General features: G+C 47.0%; 1 protein-coding gene across 3 annotated transcripts in view; it reads right to left on the bottom strand.

Annotated features, from left to right (window-relative positions):
- FAM227B (family with sequence similarity 227 member B) overlaps window positions 1-22,568 on the bottom strand; it is a 550,320-nt gene that overhangs the window by 466,030 nt on the left and 61,722 nt on the right. For all 3 annotated transcript variants that reach the window (XM_077473435.1, XM_077473436.1, XM_077473437.1), the window contains exon 2: window positions 2,406-2,474. In XM_077473435.1, coding sequence (XP_077329561.1) covers window positions 2,406-2,456 — 51 coding nt within the window. In that variant the 5' untranslated portion in view covers window positions 2,457-2,474. The remainder of the gene's footprint in view (window positions 1-2,405; window positions 2,475-22,568) is intronic.

The following is a 22,568-nucleotide window of genomic DNA, read 5'->3' as shown; positions in this document are numbered from 1 at the left end:
TTCTCCTTTCCGCAGCTTCTTGTTCACCAGACTTTGAGGAAAGCCCTTCCGATTCTTTTTTACAGTGCCACATGCTGGCGTCTTCTTCCGGTGAAGGTTGTGGAACAGGGGCAGAGATGTGTAGAAGTTATCTACATAGAGGTGGTAGCCTTTATCCAGTAGGGGGTATATGAGGTCCCAAACAATTTTTCCGCTGGATCCCAAGTAGTCCGGACAATTAGGGGGCTGTAGCTGGGTGTCCTTCCCTTCGTACACCTTGAATGAATATGTGTACCCTGTGGCTCGGTCACATAATTTGTAGACCTTCACCCCATAGCGGGCCCTTTTGCTGGGCATAAATTGCTTCATTCTAAGCCTGCCACTAAATTTAATAAGGGACTCATCCACACATATGTGTTGGTCCGGGGTAAACAATTTGGGGAATATTTCTGAAAAATAATTTAGTATTGGTCGAATTTTGTAAAGCCGGTCATAATTTGGATCATTTCATGGAAGGCACTGGGAATTGTCACTGAAATGTAAGAACCTCAGGATGATCTGATATCTGGTTCTGGGCATTACCGCGGAGAAGAGCGGTGAGTGGTGGAGGGGGTGGGTTGACCAGTAGTTACGTAATTGATTTTTTTGTTGAGTCCCATATTAAATGTGAGGCCTAAAAAAAGCTTGAACTCCTCCACCGTTAGGTCTCTCCATTCGTAGGGACGGGCATAATAGGAGGTCGGATTTTGAAAAATAAATTGTTGTGCATACAGGTTGCACTGGGCCACAATTGACGCCAACATGTCCTCCGTAAAAATTAAATTAAAAAAATCTATAGGGCTAAAATTCTCCGTGTCCACCTGGACTCGTGGCTGGGCGGTGAAAGGAGGAACATTGGCCTCTCCTGAATTAGGAGGAAGCCACAAGGGGTTCTGAAGGGCATAGGGAAGGCCAGCATGGCTCCTAACCCTTTGGGGCTGAGATGACACCCCACTGGTACTTTGCCTTTCTTGCTGGGGCACTGCAGTGCTGGTGGACAGCATTGCGGTGCTGGTGGACGGCACTGCGGTGCTGGTGGACGGCACTGCGGTGCTGGTGGACGGCACTGCGGTGCTGGTGGACGGCACTGCCTCACTAGAACGCCTTCGCTTGATGGGCCGGATATCTTCCTCCTCGGATTCAGTCAGTGTTTCACTGCTGAGGACTGGCTCATAATTTACGTCGGCTTCAGAATCCGAAATCGAAAAGGAATCTGAAGAGAGCTCCCCGTTGCTCTCGTCGGCCTCCTCAGCGGAAAAGACACGTTTAGCCATAGTAGCACTGATGGGCACTGATGAGGTGGCACAGATGGGCGCTTTTGAGGTGGCACAGATGGGCGCTTTTGAGGTGGCACAAATGGGCACTGATGGGTCGGCACAGATGTGCACTGATTTATTGCACAGATGTGCAGATTTATTGCACGGATGTGCACTGATGAGGCGGCAGATGGGCACTGCTGAGGCGGCAGATGGACACTGCTGAGGCGGCACAGATGGGCACTGCTGAGGCAGCAGATGGGCACTGATGGGTTGGCACAGATGTGCACTGATTTATTGCACGGATGTGCACTGATGAGGCGGCACTTTTTGGAATTTTGGCTTCATTTTGGTGGTCCACTGCTGCTGCTCTGTATATATTGAATATGTAAGTGGTCCTCATACATATGTTTTCATTAGTGACATTAGATGAATTTACTGTTTGTCCATTGGGGCATACAATGGGATACACTCTGCAAAATCATCTGGCAAGAGGATTTTTCATGAATCGTTTATTTTTATTGTGATTTTAAACACTATCTGTATTATGAAAATTCTTGCACTGTACAAACAAGGTTTTAAAAAACCTTGCCATTTTTTTTTTTTTTTTTTACAAAAGTAAACTTTCCATATTTAAATTATACTCTCAATCGCCTCTAGCATACCAGGGTTTAGAGTAGAACTAAAAGCTATTTTTTTTTTTGTTTCATAGATGTATGGTAGAATAGATTTGATTAGAGGTTACCATCTACTTATGCTGGTCCTAAAAAGGAAAAAAAATTAATGCATTGCCAATTTAATAATAAATCAGGGTGCTCAATATAGTTTTAATGATTTGCATACTGTATTCTTGAAGCTTTACCGCTATGTTAAAGTTTTATAAATAAAAAGTCACTTTATGTTTCATGTATTGCAAATGTTATTTTCAGTTAATGTCAGAAAGCAATGAAAACACTTATGCAGGCTTCACAAACATCTATGTAAAGAAAAGTTTGCATTCTCTAGATTTCTAATGAACAATGATCTTATATGTTTACGGCCTACAGTATATCTAACTTTCAGTATGAGGTGTCTGAAAATATACTGTTTAACATTTCAGATAAATCCATAGTATAATGTTTTACATCTTACCAAATGTCGGAAGTTAAGAAATTCTTCAAATGTACTTGGTGGCTTTTCCATTATCTAGATTGGAATTATCTAAATTGGAGAACAATATTTAATGAAAACCATAAAATGAAAAACCCAATATACATAAGTAAATTGTTTGCATAGATATACTGTTCAGGTGATCGTAACAGGAATTATTTCTGGATGGCTGCTTAAAAATGCAATCTCTTCTTTATCGAGATTATAATACTAAAGATCTATACAAAGGGATACTTGGAATGAACTAGCAATCTGCTATGTTGAGCAGCTAGGATCTCCTCTCCCCACTCATTCCCTTTGCCTGCAAGTGTGAAGTATGTGGACAGCCACCATAGACAAGAGATGAGTGCCTGCACCCCCCTCCATCACCACTGGTCGCATCCCACTTGGCAAAGCCAGCCTCCCGTGGTCTAGAGACAAACCTATTGCATTCTTGGTTTGGGATATAACATTTGTAAACTACTTAGGCTCCCTGAAGACTACCTTAGCCATTTACCACTTCTCAACCCATATACTACAGTGATAATCCATTGCTTTCCTATAGAGCAGGGGTCTCCAAACTTTCTAAACAAAGGGCCAGTTTACTATCCTTCAGAGTTTAGGGGGGCAGGACTGTGGCTGGTGGGAGTAGAAAATGCTCCAGTGTCAGTGGGAGTAATAATGCCCCATTGTTGGTATCAGTGGAAGTAAAATGCCCCATTGTTGGTATTAGTGGAAGGAATAGTGCCCCATTGATGATATCAGTGGAAGGAATAGTGCCCTATTGATGGTATCAGTGGAAGGAATAGTGCCCCATTAATAGTATCAGTGGAAGAAATAGTGTCCATTGATGGTATCAGTGGAAAGAATAGTACCCTATTGTTGGTATCAGTGGAAGGAATAGTGCCCCATTGATGATATCAGTGGAAGGAATAGTGCCCCATTGATGGTATCAGTGGAAGGAATAGTGCCCATTGATGGTATCAGTGGAAAGAATAGTACCCAATTGTTGGTATCAGTGGAAGGAATAGTGCTCTACTGTTGATATCAGTAAGCAGAACAGCACCCCATCATTGGTCACTGTGGGAGGAATAGTGCTCCACCCACCACTGGTGTCAATCGGAGGAATGGAGCCCCATCATTAGTGTCAGTTGTGGATTGAATAGTACTCTAAGGGCCGGATAGAGGCAATCAAAGGGCCACATCTGGCCCCAGGGCTGCAGTTTGGAGACTCCTGATATAGAGCAAACGTTTTTTGTATTTTCTTGAAATCCCCACTCCTATAACTCCCATATGGGGAAAAACGCCTCCACTACCTCCCATAAAACAGGCAGAGCAACCATCAATTCGGTCACATGTGATACAAAAAAATGCCCAAAGTAAAACTTTCAATGGAGTCTCAATATTACTCACAAGACTTAATTAAAAAACTGTATCTCATCAAATGGCAGCTCTCCTGTTAAACAGGATATCCTGGGCAAGGTAACTTGATGGGACTTTGCTCTCCTAAAAAAAAATGTAAACTTCTCCTACAGAAAGAGCTCAACACTACAACTGAAAAACTCAAGCCATATCTGACCAGAGACTCACACATTACTGACCCAGAAGACAAGATAGATGACACAATAACAGTTGTAGATTCCCATAAACAAGATATAGGCATGCTTAAAATAGACCTTACAAGATCCCTAACCAAATTGGAAGATGATAGGGCGGGGGGGGGGGGGGGGGGGATATCCAGATCGGTGGCTTTGCAGAAAACATTAAAGAGCCTTGGGCCTCAAATGAGCTAATAGAGTCCCAAGCAATAATATTGTGAAACCTACTGCATGGTCCAAAAAGGCCTTGATCCTCAAGCTGCACAAAAATCAAATGTTTTTTGGGGAGTGTCTAAGTGCTTGGGTGTAACTTTCGTTTTGGACACTTTATTTATGACTATTTATATCACATAGTGGACCAACTGTTTGTGACAGGTTCACTTTAACCACTTCAGCCCCAGAAGATTTTGCTGCTCAATGTCCAGGCCATTTTTTGCGATACAAATAGAGCTTTCTTTTGGTGGTATTTGATTATCTCTGCAGTCTTTATTTTTTGCGATATAAACAAAAAAAGAGCGACGATTTTGAAAAAAACACAACATTTTGTACTTTTTGCTGTAACAAATATCCCCAATTTTTTTTTAAAAAAGCAAATTTTTTTCCTCAGTTTAGGCCGATATGTATTCGTCTAAATATTTTTGGTAATAAAAATTGCAATAAGCGTTTGATTAGTTTGTGCAAAAATTATAGCATCTACAAAATAGGGGAAAGATGTACAGCATTTTTATTATTATTTTTTTTTACTAGTAATGGCGGTGAGCAGCAATTTTTATTGGGACTGCAACATTATGGCCGGACAGATCAGACACTTTTGTCAAATTTTTGGGATCATTGACAATTATACAGCGATCAGTGCTATAAAAATGCACTGATAACTGTGTAAATGTCACTGGCAGGGAAGGGATTAACACTAGGGGGCGATCAAGGGGTTAACTGTGTTCCCTAGTGTGTGTTCTAACTGTAGGGGGATAGGAGTGACTGGAGGAAGTTACAGAGCGTTGTTCCTAGCTAGTAGGAACTCACGATATGTCTCTCCTCTCCTTTACACACACACGTCCCTGTTCTAGCTCTGGTGCCCATGATCTTGAATGACCGGCGGTCATTGCGACCGGAAGCCACGTGCATCGACCCCCCGGCAGTGCAGCAGGCGCGTGCACCTGCTATCCCACTTAAGGGGACCGACGTACAGCTACAATGGTTTGCGGGATTGCGCTGACTAGCTACAGTATAATGACGGCGGCTGGTCAGCAAGCAGGTAATGAGACATCAGGGGTCTTTAAGACCTGCTCTCCATTGAAGCTAATGGAGTGCAGATTTCAACATATTTTCCTTTGACTGTAACAGTTTCATTACAATAATCACCCACATTGACTCCATGCATATATATTTCCTTTCTAAGCCTCTTCTTTCCATTTTCTCACCCCCCACACCCGCCCCTGTTACTCTCTACTCCCCTGAAGGTAAACAAGTGGGGTGGTGTAAGCCTTGTAGACTAACATTCAAAATGCCATGAGCAATGGCGCATTTGTGCACGTATGCATACACGTGCACACAGGTCTAATTATGGCACCCAGCTGCCTATTTAAACTGAGAGACTGCCTGGCCTTACTGCTGGATTGTCTTCAGCTCTGGTTCCCATGTTCCTGTTTCTCGTTTACAAAATATTTTACTAAGATTCAATCCAACAGATTAGGTCAACAATGCGATGGTTAACATTGCATGTAAGACATACAAAAAAGTCAAGTGCCACAAACAAACACATTGACAATGTACAAAAATTTGTAAGTAAGGTTCAAATTCAGTACTACCTTGTAACGAAAGTCCATAAGTCTCTAAATGAGGCAACTTAAGAATCCCGATTGCATTGCATTCTGATTTAAGACATGGACATCCAGATAAACATGGTAAAACATGAAAGCTTGACAATAGGGTTGCATATAAGTGAGAATGCAATGTACAACCATAAAAGTGCTTTTAAAATATTTTTTTAAAATATTTATTTATTATAATTTTTATTTATTTATTTATTATCAGCCCTGTTGGGGGGCTTTGGTGGGACTGAGGATACAGATTTCCCAGTCCCTTTCTCTGCAGGCTCAGCTGCACAGAAGATGAATGGACAGGAGACAGAGGCTCCTCTTCATTCATAAACTGAAGCATCGTAAACACAGTTTACAATGCTCAGTTATGAATGGACATTCGGAAAAGGAAGGAGCCGGTAAATGACAGATTTACCGGCTCTTTCCTCTGCTCTACATCCTGACAGATCAAAGGGGGCAGAGGAGCACAGAGGAGGGCCGGAGTGGAGCACAGAGGGGGAAAGGAGCGGAGCACGGATGGGAACAGGAGTAGGGCGCAGAGGGGGAATGGAGAAGAGCATGGAGGGGGACTGGAGGAGCCTGGAGGAGCACGGAGGAGGACACAGAGGGGAACTGGAGGAGGATACGTGGACAGTCAGGGGTGATCGGTATGGCGGTGGGGCAGTTACAAGCACCAATCCCTCTGTAAAGATTTCAATAAAGCAGCTGAAAGCCACGGGAAGGAGGGGAGGAGAAGCGACTGTCAGCTTTATTGAAATCTATACAGGGAGATCGGTGCTTGTAACTCCCCCACGATTACCCCTGACTGTCCAGGTATTAGATCAAGCATCGGAGCATGTGCCCGAGTACAAGTAGCAGCTAAGATTAAGCACCAGTAAGGGGTGAGAAACCAATCAGCTGATTTATCCACTGTCCTTGATTGCTGTAAGGACTGATTTTATTCAATAAAGGCATTTTTCACTGGAGTGCAGCTGTCCGGATTTCCTCTATTGCATGTGGTCTACACAAAGAGCCAGCACCCAGGCTGTGCAGGGAAGGTAAGGTTCAACACAACACAAGATTAATTAGCCTTGGAGGGAATGGCTGCCCATGTAAGCAGGAGTCCAGGAGATACATCTTAAGGCTGCATAGTTGCTGTTCAGATTATGTGGCAAGGGATTTTGAGGATTTCATTACCAGCTCAAATGTGTTTTGACCACTATTTATTAATGGTCATATATTACAGGTAAGCCCCTGCCTGTTATACCAGGATGGCATGATGTTTCCTTTGACTTTGATCTTCTTCTATTTACACACCTGCACTGAACCATAAAGGGACTTTCTTTTTGTCACTGTGAATCCCCTCCACTCTCTGTTTGGACATTGGCATTTGATTTAGCCAACTTTGATGATTTTATCTCTATAAGATCCTCATGCTTATTTAAATTCAGTTAATCCCTAAAGTTTACCCTGCTCTCAGGATTTTTATGCATTATAATGTTTTTTTTTTTTTTTTTTTTTATAAGAGTCATATGCACATGCTTGTTTTTAGCATTTAACTTTTATTCACTTTATATATGATTTGTAGTGCTGTGCATTTTGATCTCCCGAGTTGATAAACTTTAAAAGTGTTGGAGGGAATAGGAGAGCATAGGCTGCCGGGCCACAAAGGATAATGTTAAAAAAGCTGCTTTGTGATGATACTCTCTGCAAAAACAAACATTTGCAGTACAGATGGTACCCCAATGCAAAGGTAGTTTGAATTTTCCCCGCAGTTTAGCTTTAATAATTCTAATAAATTAGCAGAGAGTTTAGAAAGTTTGCCTTAACCAAATATGAGGCAGAGACTGAGCCTCTTGAGAAGAATACAAGACCTCATAATTAAAACTTAACTCTGTTACTAGGGCCAATGAGAGACCTTCTTAAGTCTCAGTCTGGTCATTTTTAAGCCCTTAAACAGCAGTAGTTACTTCAATGGCAGTGCCCCATTTACAGAACTGTGATATTAAACATAGATGTTATTAAAGCGGTTGTATACCCGCTTACACGTTTTTACCTACAGGTAAGCCTATAATAATATCTGGATCTTGGCATTTATCCAGCAGTGACCACACAATGCGGTTATTGATTAACCACTTAAGCCCCGGACCAATTGTCAGCCTAAGGACAAGAGGTCTTTTTACGATTTGGCACTGCACTGCTTTGACTGGTAATTGTGTAGTCATGCAATGTTGTACCCAAACAAAATTTACGTCCTTTTCTTCCCACAAATATAGCTTTATTTTGATGGTATTTGATTGCCTCTGCGATTTTTATTTTTTACGATATAAATGGAAAAAGACTGAAAATTTTGAAAAAAAAAGATATTTTGTACTTTTTGTTATAAGAAAAATCGAATCAAAATCGAATAAACTCAATTTTAGTCATCCATTTAGGCCAAAATGTATTCAGCCACATGTCTTTAATAAAAAAAATGTCAATAAGCGTATATATATTGGTTTGCGCAAAAGTTATAGCGTCTACAAACTACATTTTCTGGAATTTACACAGCTTTTAATTTATGACTGCCTATTAGTGATGGCCGAACGGTTCGCCCGGCGGTCGTTTCGCGGCGAATTTCCGACTTTCGCCGTCCGCGGGTTCGAACGCCTTTTTCCGTCGTTCGCCCCGGCGGACTTACGTGTTTAATGTATACAAGAACTTTAACCTTTCGTGACACGTTTATCATGTGTTACAGGACAACCAATTGAGACATGACAGCTCATGGACACTTGGACATTCCCCCTAACCTATAAATACACCCGATCCGGTGGCCATTTTACATTCTTTCTTCTGTCACTGTAGGGAAAGGATCCTGTGTGGAGTAGGGACAGAGAAAACGCTAGCTATTTGGTACACAAAAGTTCTTTTCAGGACTGGTATAGGTGTTAGGTCAGCAGCCTGAGTTTCTTTTGTCAGTTTAGATAAAGGGACAGAGCGCTGTATGCTGCTATTTTAGGGACAGCTCAGCCAGATTAGTCTTTCTTCATCATCATCATCATCATCATCATTAGCTGTTACTATCAGGTCCACAAAAGAGCTGTTCCAGCTAATCGTTCCAGCCTACTCTTTTTTGCCAATTTGTATAGGGACAGGCAGGAAGCAGTGTGTCAGGCAGTGAGGATAATTTTAAAGACTTGCTGTTACTATTAGTTCCACAAAGGTTCTTTTCAGGACTGGTATCAGTGGTACGGTAATAGGCTTGTACACGTATAATATTCTTTCTTCCAAATATAGAAAGAATATTATACTTGACTGCTGCCCTTCTGCTGCAGTCTGCTAATCATTCACAACTCACTTGTTCCACAAAGCTCTTTATCAGGACTGGTAACTTGGTCTGTCTAGGGTGCTACGGTACATAGGCTTGGGTGCGGTACAGTCTGCTGTTCTGTAAGGACCGCTATCGGTCCACAATAGATAGGGTTGCCGTGCACTACTGCTGACCGCTGCCCTATACTGCAGCAGTCCTTCAGCGGTATAGGGACTGACGCACAGTCTGCTAAACACTAATACACAACCTGCTTGGTCCACAAAAGTTCTTATAAGGACTGGTAACTTGGTATAGGGTGCTACGGTACATAGGCCTGAGTGCGTTACAGTCTGCTGTTCTGTAAGGACCGCTATCGGTCCACAATACATAGGGTTGACGTGCACTACTGCTGACCGCTGCCCTATACTGCAGCAGTCCTTCAGCGGTATAGGGACTGACGCACAGTCTGCTAAACACTAACACACAACCTGCTTGGTCCACAAAAGTTCTTATAAGGACTGGTAACTTGGTATAGGGTGCTACGGTACATAGGCCTGAGTGCAGTACAGTCTGCTGTTCTGTAAGGACTGCTATCGGTCCACAATACATAGGGTTGCCGTGCACTACTGCTGACCGCTGCCCTATACTGCAGCAGTCCTTCAGCGGTATAGGGACTGACGCACAGTCTGCTAAACACTAATACACAACCTGCTTGGTCCACAAAAGTTCTTATAAGGACTGGTAACTTGGTATAGGGTGCTACGGTACATAGGCCTGAGTGCGTTACAGTCTGCTGTTCTGTAAGGACCGCTATCGGTCCACAATACATAGGGTTGCCGTGCACTACTGCTGACCGCTGCCCTATACTGCAGCAGTCCTTCATTGGTATAGGGACTGACGTACAGTCTGCTAATCACTAACACACAACCTGCTTGGTCCACAAAAGTTCTTATAAGGACTGGTAACTTGGTATAGGGTGCTACGGTACATAGGCCTGAGTGCGTTACAGTCTGCTGTTCTGTAAGGACCGCTATCGGTCCACAATACATAGGGTTGCCGTGCACTACTGCTGACCGCTGCCCTATACTGCAGCAGTCCTTCATTGGTATAGGGACTGACGTACAGTCTGCTAATCACTAACACACAACCTGCTTGGTCCACAAAAGTTCTTATAAGGACTGGTAACTTGGTATAGGGTGCTACGGTACATAGGCCTGAGTGCGTTACAGTCTGCTGTTCTGTAAGGACCGCTATCGGTCCACAATACATAGGGTTGCCGTGCACTACTGCTGACCGCTGCCCTATACTGCAGCAGTCCTTCAGCGGTATAGGGACTGACGTACAGTCTGCTAATCACTAACACACAACCTGCTTGGTCCACAAAAGTTCTTATAAGGACTGGTAACTTGGTATAGGGTGCTACGGTACATAGGCCTGAGTGCAGTACAGTCTGCTGTTCTGTAAGGACCGCTATCGGTCCACAATACATAGGGTTGCCGTGCACTACTGCTGACCGCTGCCCTATACTGCAGCAGTCCTTCATTGGTATAGGGACTGACGTACAGTCTGCTAATCACTAACACACAACCTGCTTGGTCCACAAAAGATTTTATAAGGACTGGTAACTTGGTATAGGGTGCTACGGTACATAGGCCTGAGTGCAGTACAGTCTGCTGTTCTGTAAGGACCGCTATCGGTCCACAATACATAGGGTTGACGTGCACTACTGCTGACCGCTGCCCTATACTGCAGCAGTCCTTCAGCGGTATAGGGACTAAGAGTTTTGTCACAGGGTGATTTAAAAAATGACAGGCAGAGGAAGAGGCAGGCCCTTCCGCAGGGGTGGTAGGGGTAGGGCAGGAGCAACAGCCTTGAGCCAAAGTGGGAAGTTGCAGAAGGTGCGTTCAATTACTTTAAAGGACGCACCAGACTTGGTTGAGTGGCTCACTCAGCCTTATTCTTCTGCACCCTCCTCATCCTCTCGATCTGCACCCTCTTCTTCACTCTCTGCTATGTGCACCCCCAAAGACACTACCACCAACAACACCACCACCACCACATACCTTCCGCTTGAGTGCAAATGGGGGCCTTCATGCTCCAGTGTTTTAATAGGGACCCCCGTATAAAAAGCATGAGGGTCAAGGACCAGTACTGGGTGGCAACGTACTTAGATCCCCGGTACAAACACAAAATGGCGGAAATGTTACCGCCGTCGCAGAGGGCTGTCAGAATGCAGCACTTCCAGGCCTTGCTTCGAGAAATGCTGCATTCTGCTTTTGCGTGCGCTGGCAGAGGAGCAATTCCCACTCCCAGAGAAGGATTTGCGGGTACCAATCCAACAGCGCCTGCAAGAAGAGGCCGGTTTGAAGATGTGTTGGTGACTTCGGATATGAGGTCATTCTTTCAGCCGACCCATCGACAGGTGTCATCCGGATCCAGCATCAGGGAACGCCTAGACCGTCAGGTGTCCGACTACATTGGGTTAACGGCCGATGTGGACGCTCTGAGGAGTGATGAACCCCTAGACTACTGGGTGGGCAGGCTTGACCTCTGGCCAGAGCTTGCCCAATTTGCAATCGAACTGTTGGCTTGCCCCTCATCCAGTGTCCTGTCCGAAAGGACGTTCAGCGCAGCAGGGGGGATTGTGACCGATAAGCGTACTCGCCTAGCTCACGACAGTGTTAACTACCTCACATTTCTAAAAATGAATGAGGCATGGATCTCGGAGGAATTCAACACATGTGATCAGTAGACCATGTATATGTCTATAAACAATTTTTGGAATCAAGCACACAGACCTTCTTAATTCATTTGGCTCACTTCCCTGACCCAAAAAAGCACACCGTACTATATGCCCCTACCCTCCTCTTTGAAGAGGTTGAGCGGTGTCATATTTCTACTGGGGCTGCTTATTATGAGGGGTTCCCACCATCCCTGTGCTGTGCTGACTTCCTCCTGGGTGTTCTTATTATGAGGGGCTCCCACCATCCCTGTGCTGTGCTGACTTCCTCCTGGGGGTTCTTATTATGAGGGGCTCCCACCATCCCTGTGCTGTGCTGACTTCCTCCTGGGGGTTCTTATTATGAGGGGATCACACCATCCCTGTGCTGTGCTGACTTCCTCCTGGGGCTGCTTACGGTGCTGCTGTCAGCGCTGTATGTCACGGAGCTGCTGTCAGCGCTGTATGTCACGGAGCTGCTGTCAGCGCTGTATGTCACGGAGCTGCTGTCAGCGCTGTATGTCACGGAGCTGCTGTCAGCGCTGTATGTCACGGAGCTGCTGTCAGCGCTGTATGTCACGGAGCTGCTGTCAGCGCTGTATGTCACGGAGCTGCTGTCAGCGCTGTATGTCACGGTGCTGCTGTCAGCGCTGTATGTCACGGAGCTGCTGTCAGCGCTGTATGTCACGGAGCTGCTGTCAGTGCTGTATGTCACGGAGCTGCTGTCAGCGCTGTATGTCACGGAGCTGCTGTCAGCGCTGTATGTCACGGAGCTGCTGTCAGCGCTGTATGTCACGGTGCTGCTGTCAGCGCTGTATGTCACGGAGCTGCTGTCAGCGCTGTATGTCACGGAGCTGCTGTCAGTGCTGTATGTCACGGAGCTGCTGTCAGCGCTGTATGTCACGGAGCTGCTGTCAGCGCTGTATGTCACGGAGCTGCTGTCAGCGCTGTATGTCACGGTGCTGCTGTCAGCGCTGTATGTCACGGAGCTGCTGTCAGCGCTGTATGTCACGGAGCTGCTGTCAGCGCTGTATGTCACGGAGCTGCTGTCAGCGCTGTATGTCACGGAGCTGCTGTCAGCGCTGTATGTCACGGAGCTGCTGTCAGCGCTGTATGTCACGGTGCTGATGTCAGTGCTCTGTATTACGGTGCTGCTGTCAGTGCTCTGTATCTCCTGCACCCTCTTGTTTGCCTACCCTGGTCCCTGACCTTCCCTCTCCTCCATTGCCTTCATTAGCTCCATAGTCCTGAATTGTCAGAACAATTTCCCAAATAAAAAAAAAATGCTTGTAGTTATCGATCCCAAATTCACCTCATACATGTATTATGCTATTGTCCAGGTGGTGGGACTACGTGCTACCCCCTAATAATTACCACGTGGCCGCAAATTCGACCTAAAGGTTTGCGAAATTCGCCTCCCATTGAAGTCAATGGAGCCCGCGGCGAACGGTCGTTTTCGCGAACGTTTGTGTCCGTTCGCGTTTCGCGTTCGCGAAACGTCCCGTCGGAAGTTCGTCCATCACTACTGCCTATCTCATTTCTTGAGGTGCTAAAATAGCAAGGCAATACAACCCCCCCACAAATGACCCCATTTTGGAAAGTAGACACCCCAAGGAAATTGCTGAGAGGCATGTTGAGCCCATTGAATATTTTTTTTGTCCCAAGTGATTGAATAATGACAAAGAAAAAAAAAAAGTTTATAAAAAGTTGTCACTAAATGATATATTGCTCACACATGCCATAGTTATATGTGGAATTGCACCCCATAATATATTCTGCTGCTTCTCCCGAGTACGGGAATACCACATGTGTAGGACTTTTAGGGGAGCCTAGCAGCGTACGGCACCCCAAAAACCAATCACCGCCTTCAGGATTTCTAAGGGTGCAAATTTTTGATTTCACTCCTCACTACCTATCAGTTTCGAAGGCCATAAAATGCCAAAATAACACAAACCCCCCAAATGACCCCATTTTGGAAAGTAGACACCCCAAGCTATTTACTGAGAGGCATGTTGAGTCCATGGAAGATTTTATCTTTTGCCACAAGTTGCGGGAATATTACAAACTTTTTTTTTGCACAAAGTTGTCACTAAATGATATATTGCTTACACATGCTATGGGCATATGTGAAATTATACCCCAAAATAAATTCTGCTGCTTCCCACATGTGGGGGACTTTTTGGGAGCCTAGCCGTGTACGGGACCCCGAAAACCAAGCACCGCCTTCAGGATTTAAATATAAAACGCTACCAAAAAAAACTGTTAGCGATCGCAGGGATCAGGCCTGACTCTGCAAATGCTGCAGTTATGTGTTTAGTGTTTTGTAAGTGACAGTGATCAATCGATACTGCACTTGGGTGGGCTGGGCGGAGGGGCAAAACGCAGGTGCTAGCAGGTATCTAGGCTGATCCCGCTAACAGTGCGTATTTTTGGAACCCTAAACTGCTGGGGACGCTAGTATAGATCTGATCAGATCAGATATTGATCTGTTCAGATACTATACCACTACGGGAGGTGTATGCTTTACGTGTGGGTGTTACTAGCACTAACCTAGCGCTGCCTGGGGCGACGCAGACCCTAAAACCTAATTGATATCACCCGCCGGGTGATCAGGGGGTTAAACCTTTATTGGGTAATAAATGGTGGGCGCCCTGATGCTATAAAAAGCAAACTAACTAACCAGTGTCACCTGTAACACTTATACGGTGATCACTGGTGAAAAGGTTAACTAGGGGCAATCAGGGGGTTAAAACCTTTATTAGGTAGTATATGGGGGTACCCAACGCTATAAAAAAATGCTTAGCTACCTAGCAGCACCAGTGACACTAATGCAGCGATCAGAAAAACGATCGCTTAGTGACACTGGCAAAAGGGGGTGAAAGGGTTACCTGGGGGCAATCAAGGGGTTAAACCTCTATTGGGGGGGTAGGGGGCTACCCTGGACCTAACACTAACTGCCCTGACACTTTTTACAGTCACAACTGACACTAAATGCAGTGATTAGTAAATAAATGATCACTGCAATCAGTGACACTGTGACTGGGGGATGGGGGGTGATCGGAGGGTAATCGGGGGGGTGTTTAGGGGGTGACTGGGGGTTAAAGTGTGCCTATGTGTACCTACATGTCAGTGTAGTGTTGGTGCACTTACTATGATGTCTTCTCTCCTCGCCGTCCGGTCAAAAAGACCGCCTCGAGGAGAGTGACATCACTTCCTCCTGCCTGTGTTTACACTACACAGGCAGGGGAAGCTTCTCATTCGCCAGGAGCGATCGAGAGGGGATGGCCAGAAACCAAAGGCCATCCTCTCATCCCGGATCTCTCCTGAAGCGAAACGGACCACCGCAGCCAGCGGGAGGGGGTCCGATCGGACCCCCCACCTGCTGGAAGGCAGGCACGTAGGGGTACATGCTTGTGCCTGTCCATGCCATTGTGCCGACGTATAATTACATGCGGCGGTCCTAAAGTGGTTAAGATGGCTACACCCTTAGTTTTAGCCTCTTGATTTGAGGCATGATAAACATTTGGAAAAGATCTGTTTTGAAGATAGGGGAATGCTCCCGCCTTCAGATGTGTTTCTTGCACCATACCAATATCAATTTTAAAACGTTTTAGATCATTTAATAACATTTTACATTTTTCGGGGATATTGAGTTCTCTAGCTTTAATGATGTGACACGTAATCCCTCCATCTTCACCTGGGCGGGGGGCGACACACAAAGAGAAAAATATCTGTGGGAAATATCCTCAACACCTAACTAAGGGTACTCAGTTTCCCGTAGGTGTTGGATACTGGGAGTGGCTAACAAGTGCAGGGTAAGTAGAGCACAACCTCCCCTCCAGGAAGTCCCATTATGTTAGCATCCATTAAGGCAGCATCTATGATTTATTCTCCTTTGTTCCTCCCTATTCCCCCCCCCCCCTTCTATTTAATATTGTATAACTCATAATATAACCAAATTTACCACAATGCCAACCCATATTTCCATTTCAAATTGACCTATAATACCCCACCCTAGGTCAGTGACCGCATCCTGCCTTCGGGGCAAACACCCTTCCCCCCTCCCCCCCCCCCCATCCTCCCCTCAAAGTAACAAAACAGCAATCTCCAACACACATGTATTCTTTTTTTCTCGTTACTTATTCCAATCCCCCCCCCCCCCAATGGGGGAGAAAAAAAAAAAGAGGGTAAAAAGACATATACCTAAGTGTCCTACTTCGTGCTTCTAGTGTCATAATATCTTGTATATTTATTAATACCTCTCATCATAGCATCTTCTCTCCCACTCCCCAGATCTGTGTGTGTTTATGATCTTTATTATATCCCCCCCTCCCCCTAACCCCTGTACCACAAAACCAGCCAAACTGGCCTTCCTGCCAAGTATATAATCTTTAAACCCCCCCCAGTGAGAAAACAATGAACATTATTGTGATATTCGTGAACCCCTAATTTACTCCTCCATATTGCCCCCAACCAACTAATATACCTCTAACAAGTTAAATCTATATATATATATATATATATATATATATATATATATATATATATATATATATATATATATACATATATGTGTGTGTGTTTATTTATTTATATATTTATGTGTTTTCAAATGTCCCTAGGCAAAAAGCCTGCTTCTGCTGTTTGCTGTAACTCCACTTCTTTACTGCCCAGTGAGGTGATTTCACGCGCAGTTCTTAGGGCCCCCTCTTTTAACTGTCTTTTCTTTATTGGCTGAAGCCAGTCCTGTACCTCACAAGGATGGACCTCCAGGAATGAGAATAAGGCTGGTAAATCCTTCGGAGACAAAACCACAAAGGAAGCTGAACCCCTTCTGACCGTGAGGGATATTGGATATCCCCAACGGTAAGTGCCACCTGAGAACATTATCTTCTCCAATTGTGGGCGCAGTTGCACCCTCCTCTGTAGGGTGGCTCGCGATAGGTCTGGTGAAATACTGATCCTGGCTCCCTCGTGCAACGGGACTGTTTCCCAAGCTTTCCTACTGATCATCTCCTTGTGTGAGTATCTATGTAAGTGCCCGATTACATACCTAGGTCTAGCCAGGTCTGTGGAACGTGGTCCTGGAGCTCTGTGCAATCTATCGAATTCAATCTCTCTTGGGGCAGTGCTAACCCCCAAATTTTGACATATAGTGACCACAGACCTATATAATTGATCCTCCTCGATGTTTTCAGGGATGCCTCTAAATCTGAGGTTATTCCTCCTACTCGGATCTTCAGCTGCTTCCAATTTTAATTGTATATAGGAGGCCTGGGCTATTTGCTCCCTTTCTAACTTAGAAACCCTTTCCTCCAAATTATTGACAACGTATGCTTTCACGTTTACCCTGTCAGTGCCTGTACATCCGACCGTACTAACTGCATTTCCCTTCTGTGCCCCTCTTCCAAGCGGGACACCAGGGCTTCCATCTTTTGGCGGGTTGGGAGAGCCTGCATAATTGTTCTCAGGGCCTCTATCTCTTGACGGGTCAGGAGAGCCTGCATCACTGACCTCAAGTCCATGTCCCCTGTGAACATGTCCATTGCGCCCCGACATCATGCCTCCAACCCTGCTTCCAAACCCTCCTGTACCTGTGTTATATTTGGGGTTAGCGGGAGGCTCATCTGGGGTGCTACCATCGTGATCTCAGTGCCAGCCAACTCCCTGGTCTCTAACGTAGAAGCCTGAGCTGTGGCCGCTCGTGTATATGGGAAGAAGCCTTTAATCTCCTGCTGAGAGAGATCCTTTTGCAGTGGCCTTTCCTCCCTCCTTCTCCTTGTGCTGTGCATCCTGCATCCTGCATCATGCAAAGGAACTGGGTCTGGACGAGATCGAAGGGAGAGCACTGTCCCAGCTGACCAATGCTTCACCGTCCCTGCTTCATCACACACCGCCAAACCGCCACACCGCAACGGCACTGTGCCGCTTCTCCGCCTCTGCCTCCACCTCCTCTCATGTTTCTCCGCTCCTCCACTCACCCACACTTACCGCGATACCCGTTGTATCGGAATCTGCTACGGCGGGAATGCAGCATTCTCGGGCTGCAGGGGTAATGGGACAGGTTAGCTGCCTTATTGCTGCAAATGATTAAACGGAGCGCTGGAGGAGGACAGCCAGTGCTCCACGCTTGAGTCTCACTACACCGCCATCGCTATGCCACACCCCCCTCAGCTTGCGGATCATTGTCATGAATATCTCCTAAACCTGTACAGTTTAGGAGATATTCACCTTGCATGCAGCCGTTGACGTCAGTGGCGCATGCCCTCTGACGGTCCGGCGGATGTTGCCATAAAATCAAAGCTCCTCGGCCATCACGGCCCCGGCCACTCACAGCAGCGGAAACGTGAACCCAGAAGAAGCGCAGCGGGAACATATCAGCTTGCTCAGTGGTGACCAGGAGGCGATGCCAGGGCTTTGTCCTAAGGCAAGTATTTAAAAATGAGCTAGTATGCGGTGCATACTAGTTTATTATGCCTTTGTCTTACAGGGTTTTTGTTGTTGTTTTTTTTGCGGGTGTAGCAAGGTCCCGAACCTCTAGTGGCCTAATGGTGACCTCCAGAGTCCGGCAGAGCTGACATCCTTCTTGGTAGAGTGGGTTACAAGGCATGGTGGGTGTAATACAAGTTGAAGTAATGGATGCCAGACACTTTTTGAATGCAAAGAGATTTATTGTGGGGGGCGTGTCCGGATGTGAAGAAGAGCGGACGTGTGTCTGGGGAGCTCCGGCCATCCGCATAATAATCCTTTGCCATCCTCCTAATTCCTTGGCCCAAAAGGAGTTTTCTCTTGCCCGGAGGGACTACTGACCTGCCGTAAGGTGTCTGGAGAGATTCTTGTGGAACGGGGGACCGTGGAGCCGGAGATACGGCCGTTCATCATCCTTGTGCCGGACGCCATCTTCCCGGCCTGTGCGGAGCAAACGGGGCTGATCCGGGGACTGTGGGAGAGGTAAGGGGCTCCTCTTCACTAATCCGCTGCCCCCCTTGTCCCCCTGGGCTGTCCCGTTGTTCCGCGGGCCGCTGGAGCGATTTTCGGGCCTGCGGCCTAGCGCGGCCTAGTGAAGCCTGCCGCGGACCGGACTTTCCTGGCCGGCCGGCCGGTGGACGAGCGCCGCGATCGGCCAGCGGAGCGGCGGAGGCGGCTGTCGGCCGGTGGGGGGCCGAATCCTGCATCACAGGCCTGGCAGGAGCTGGTGGGGAAGCTGTGGAGCCTTAAAAAGACTGCCCCGGCCTGGTCCGGCCTAACGTAGCCTGGGCATCAATTTGCAGCCTGCATCCAGTGGCTGGGGGGGGTGTGCTGTGGTCGGCCTGGCCCCTGTGCTTTGGGTGGCTGCTCCTTTTATTTGCTGGACACTGCTTCTCATTGCAGGGGGGGGCTGTTCTGGTGCATTGACTGAGGGCCCTGGCTATCCTCCCTTGCTGACGGACATTGCATCCATCCATCCAGCTCCCTGGGCCCTGCCATTTTGAGTCACTGCCTGAGCCTTGCTACCTGGGGACTGTAGCTGTGAGGAGCGGAGGCTCACGGGCGCCTGCGGCCCACACCCCTTCATGGGCCCTAAACATCGGCCCAAGAGCTCTTCTGTGTTGCGCTGTCCTGCTCCTGATCCGCCTGCTCAACCAGATCCCTCTCTTATTGGGAGGGTGCAGTCGCTGCTTGCGGAATTAGCCATGGAGTCCGGTTCCCCCTCTGGGGCGGCTTTGCCTACCTCTCCCTCCCAGGACAGTACTGCGGTGATACTGGCTGCCATAGAGCAGAGTAAAGCCTCTATGCTGGTACGCATTGACCGCCTTGCAGAAGAATGTACTTTTATTAGGAATGACCTAGACAAGATCAGGGGTAGGCTGACTGAATCAGAATCGCGAATCTCTGCAGCTGAGGACCTCACGGCTACCCATACCAACAACATAGCGGACCTGCAACGCACGGTGCGACTGCTTGTCGCTAAGGCTGATGATGCGGAGAATAGAGCAAGACGCAACAATATCCGTGTCATAGGTCTGCCGGAGGGGGAGGAGGGTGATCGGCCAGCGGAGTTTGCTGAAGATTTTTTCAAGAAGCTGTTGAGCCTCCCGGAAGTCTCCCCGACATATGTGGTTGAGCGTGCTCATCGGGTTCCTACAGGACGTTACATCCCAGGGGCGACTCCCCGACCCTTCCTGGTCCGCTTTCTGAATTTTAGGGACCGGGATAGGATCCTCTCCGCAGCCCGTAGGCTCCCTTCTCTACCATACGGCAACTCCTCAATCCTACTGTTCCCGGACTTTTCGGCAGATTTGCAGCGCAAGAGAAGGTCCTTTAATGATATCCGCAGGCGCCTACGGGACAAGGATATTAAATACAGCATGCTATACCCCAGCCGCCTTCGGGTGCCTTATAACGGATCAGTGAAGTTCTTCGACACCCCGGAGGAAGCAAATGACTGGCTGCTCACTCTGCGTTAATCTTCTACAGCTTTCCCTACGTTGATGGGGGGTACTACTACTTGCCTGCACTGTTATCCTGCTGTGGGCTCCTGGCCCCTTTTTTGTTTTGTTTTGTTTTTTGTTTTTGTTTTGTTTTTTTTCCTGGCGGTTTGTCGACACGGCAGCTGCGGAACTCACGGACTGCTACTTTCCAATCGATGGGTGGACGCCTTTGTTTCATTCTTCCTGCCGGCGGACGGCGTTCTGATCTCCGCCTCTCCTGGGGCTGCTGCGGTGCCTTGCCATCTCTCCAGTTGATCCTGCCTGACTCTGCTCTGCTTTGCTTTTTGTTTTTTGTTTTTTTTTGTTTTTTGTTATAGGTCCTTTAGCTACCTCCTTTTAGCTCGGAGCTCCCCGGACGTGGGACACTTAAGGACTTATTAGCCTTTCCCCTCATTACAGGGTTTTTTTTGACCTGACAAGAATAAGCGGCTTTGAGCGGCCGCTGCTTCGGAACTTTTTTTGTGACTAAAGTCTGGAGGTTTAAGTTTTGGTTAGGTTTTGGGTATCAAACTGGTCATGTTTTTTAGTGCCCGATTGGTTTTTGTTTTTTACCAATTGGGGCACTCTTGGCTAGTAGGGAGTTGTGGGTTTTCTTTTTTTCTTCTTTTTTGTTGTTTTAAGTATGTTGCTGTTTTCTTGTTCTTTTTTCTTTTTTTCACTGTGCGCTCTGAATCCACTGATAAATGCACCTGTTTTGTATGTTGTGCTGCCTTGCACCATGCTCGCTGGCAGGATACTGGGATATTGTATGTGTATTACTGTACTATCATAATTATTAATTGCTTCCATGGCGTTGAGACTAGTGTCTTGGAACGTGCGGGGCCTTAATGATAAGGTAAAAAGGGCGTTGATGTTTAAATACCTGAATAATCACAGACCCCATGTACTTTTTCTTCAGGAGACTCATCTCCTGGGGAATAAAATCCTTGCCCTGCGCAGGCCCTGGGTGAGACAGGCATTTCATGCCACATACTCTAGCTATGCGAGGGGAGTGGCCATCTTGCTAAACAAATCACTAGCTTACAAAGTTGTTCACCTGCACACTGACCAAGGGGGTAGATTTATTGTCCTACTGTTAGAGATTGGCCAGGTGGTTTACGCTTTGGTCAACGTATATGTGCCCCCCCCTTTCAATCCACAGCTTTTGTATAGGATTGCTGAACTGCTGGCTCCCCTACAGTTCTCCAGATTGTACATAGCTGGGGATTTTAACTCTATTTTAGACCCGTCCCTGGACTCCTCCAACCCGAACAGGGCTTATTCGCCAGATCTACTGCAGTGGGCCCAAACGTTTAACTACACTGAGATCTGGAGATGGAGGAATGTGGGCGTACGGGCCTATTCTTTCCACTCCTCCACACATAGATCGGGCTCTCGGATTGATTTGGTCTTCGGCAACTCTGGGGCCCTGACGTCGGTGAGGGGGGCCCTGTACCTGCCTGCAGGCCTCTCTGACCACACACCTTTGGAGGTCACCTTGCAGTTGTCGGACACCAGGGGTACAGGTTGTTGGCGTCTGGCGTCCAAATGGGTACAGGACTTGCGGGTGGGGGAGGAGGTCGCTCCTAAGATGAAACAATATTGGGATCTGAATGAGGATTCTGCCTCGGTACAGATGGTCTGGGATGCTTTTAAGGCCAATACCAGGGGGGAATACATTTCGGCTATCAAGGCGGTCCGCTCTGAGATGTCATCTCGGATGCGGCTGCTTGAGGGGAGCGAGGCCGAGGCGGCTGAGGCTTTTTCCACCTCGCCGACCCCGGAGCGCTTCACTCGGCTGGCTGATTCAAGACGGGCCCTATCCCTTCATCTTGCGGAGGCCACACACCTAGATCTGAAGTCTCTGGCAGGGAAAATCTTCGAATCCGGGGACAAAAATGGTAAGCTTCTGGCAAATTTAGTAGCTGATTCTAAAATGCAGACAGTTGTCTCGGAGATCTATGGGTCGGATGGTCAGTTGGTGTCCGCGCCTGACATGATACTTTCTGAGTTCAGGGCCTTCTATGAACAACTGTATGCTGAGGTTCCAGGGGGGTCGGTGGAAGCGCAGAGGGAATTTCTTTCCTCCTTAAATTTGCCCTCTCTATCACAGGAGGACCGGGAATTCCTAGATAAGGATTTTACCTTGGAGGAGGTGGAGGAGGCAATTCGCTCACTCCCTGGTGGAAAGACTCCTGGACCTGATGGTCTACCTGGCGACTGGTACAGGATGTATGCCCCACTGATTGCTCCCAAGTTGTTAAAAGTGTTCTCCGATAGCAAACTTCAGATGGGGCTTCCCCCATCCATG

The sequence above is a fragment of the Lithobates pipiens genome, unplaced genomic scaffold (assembly GCF_037356315.1).
Source record: "Lithobates pipiens isolate NorthernLeopardFrog02 unplaced genomic scaffold, aLitPip1_a1.2 Scaffold_8, whole genome shotgun sequence".
Taxonomy (NCBI): domain Eukaryota; kingdom Metazoa; phylum Chordata; class Amphibia; order Anura; family Ranidae; genus Lithobates; species Lithobates pipiens.
The sequence above is the reverse complement of the archived record's forward strand: the minus strand, read 5'-3'. Positions and strand labels throughout refer to the sequence as shown.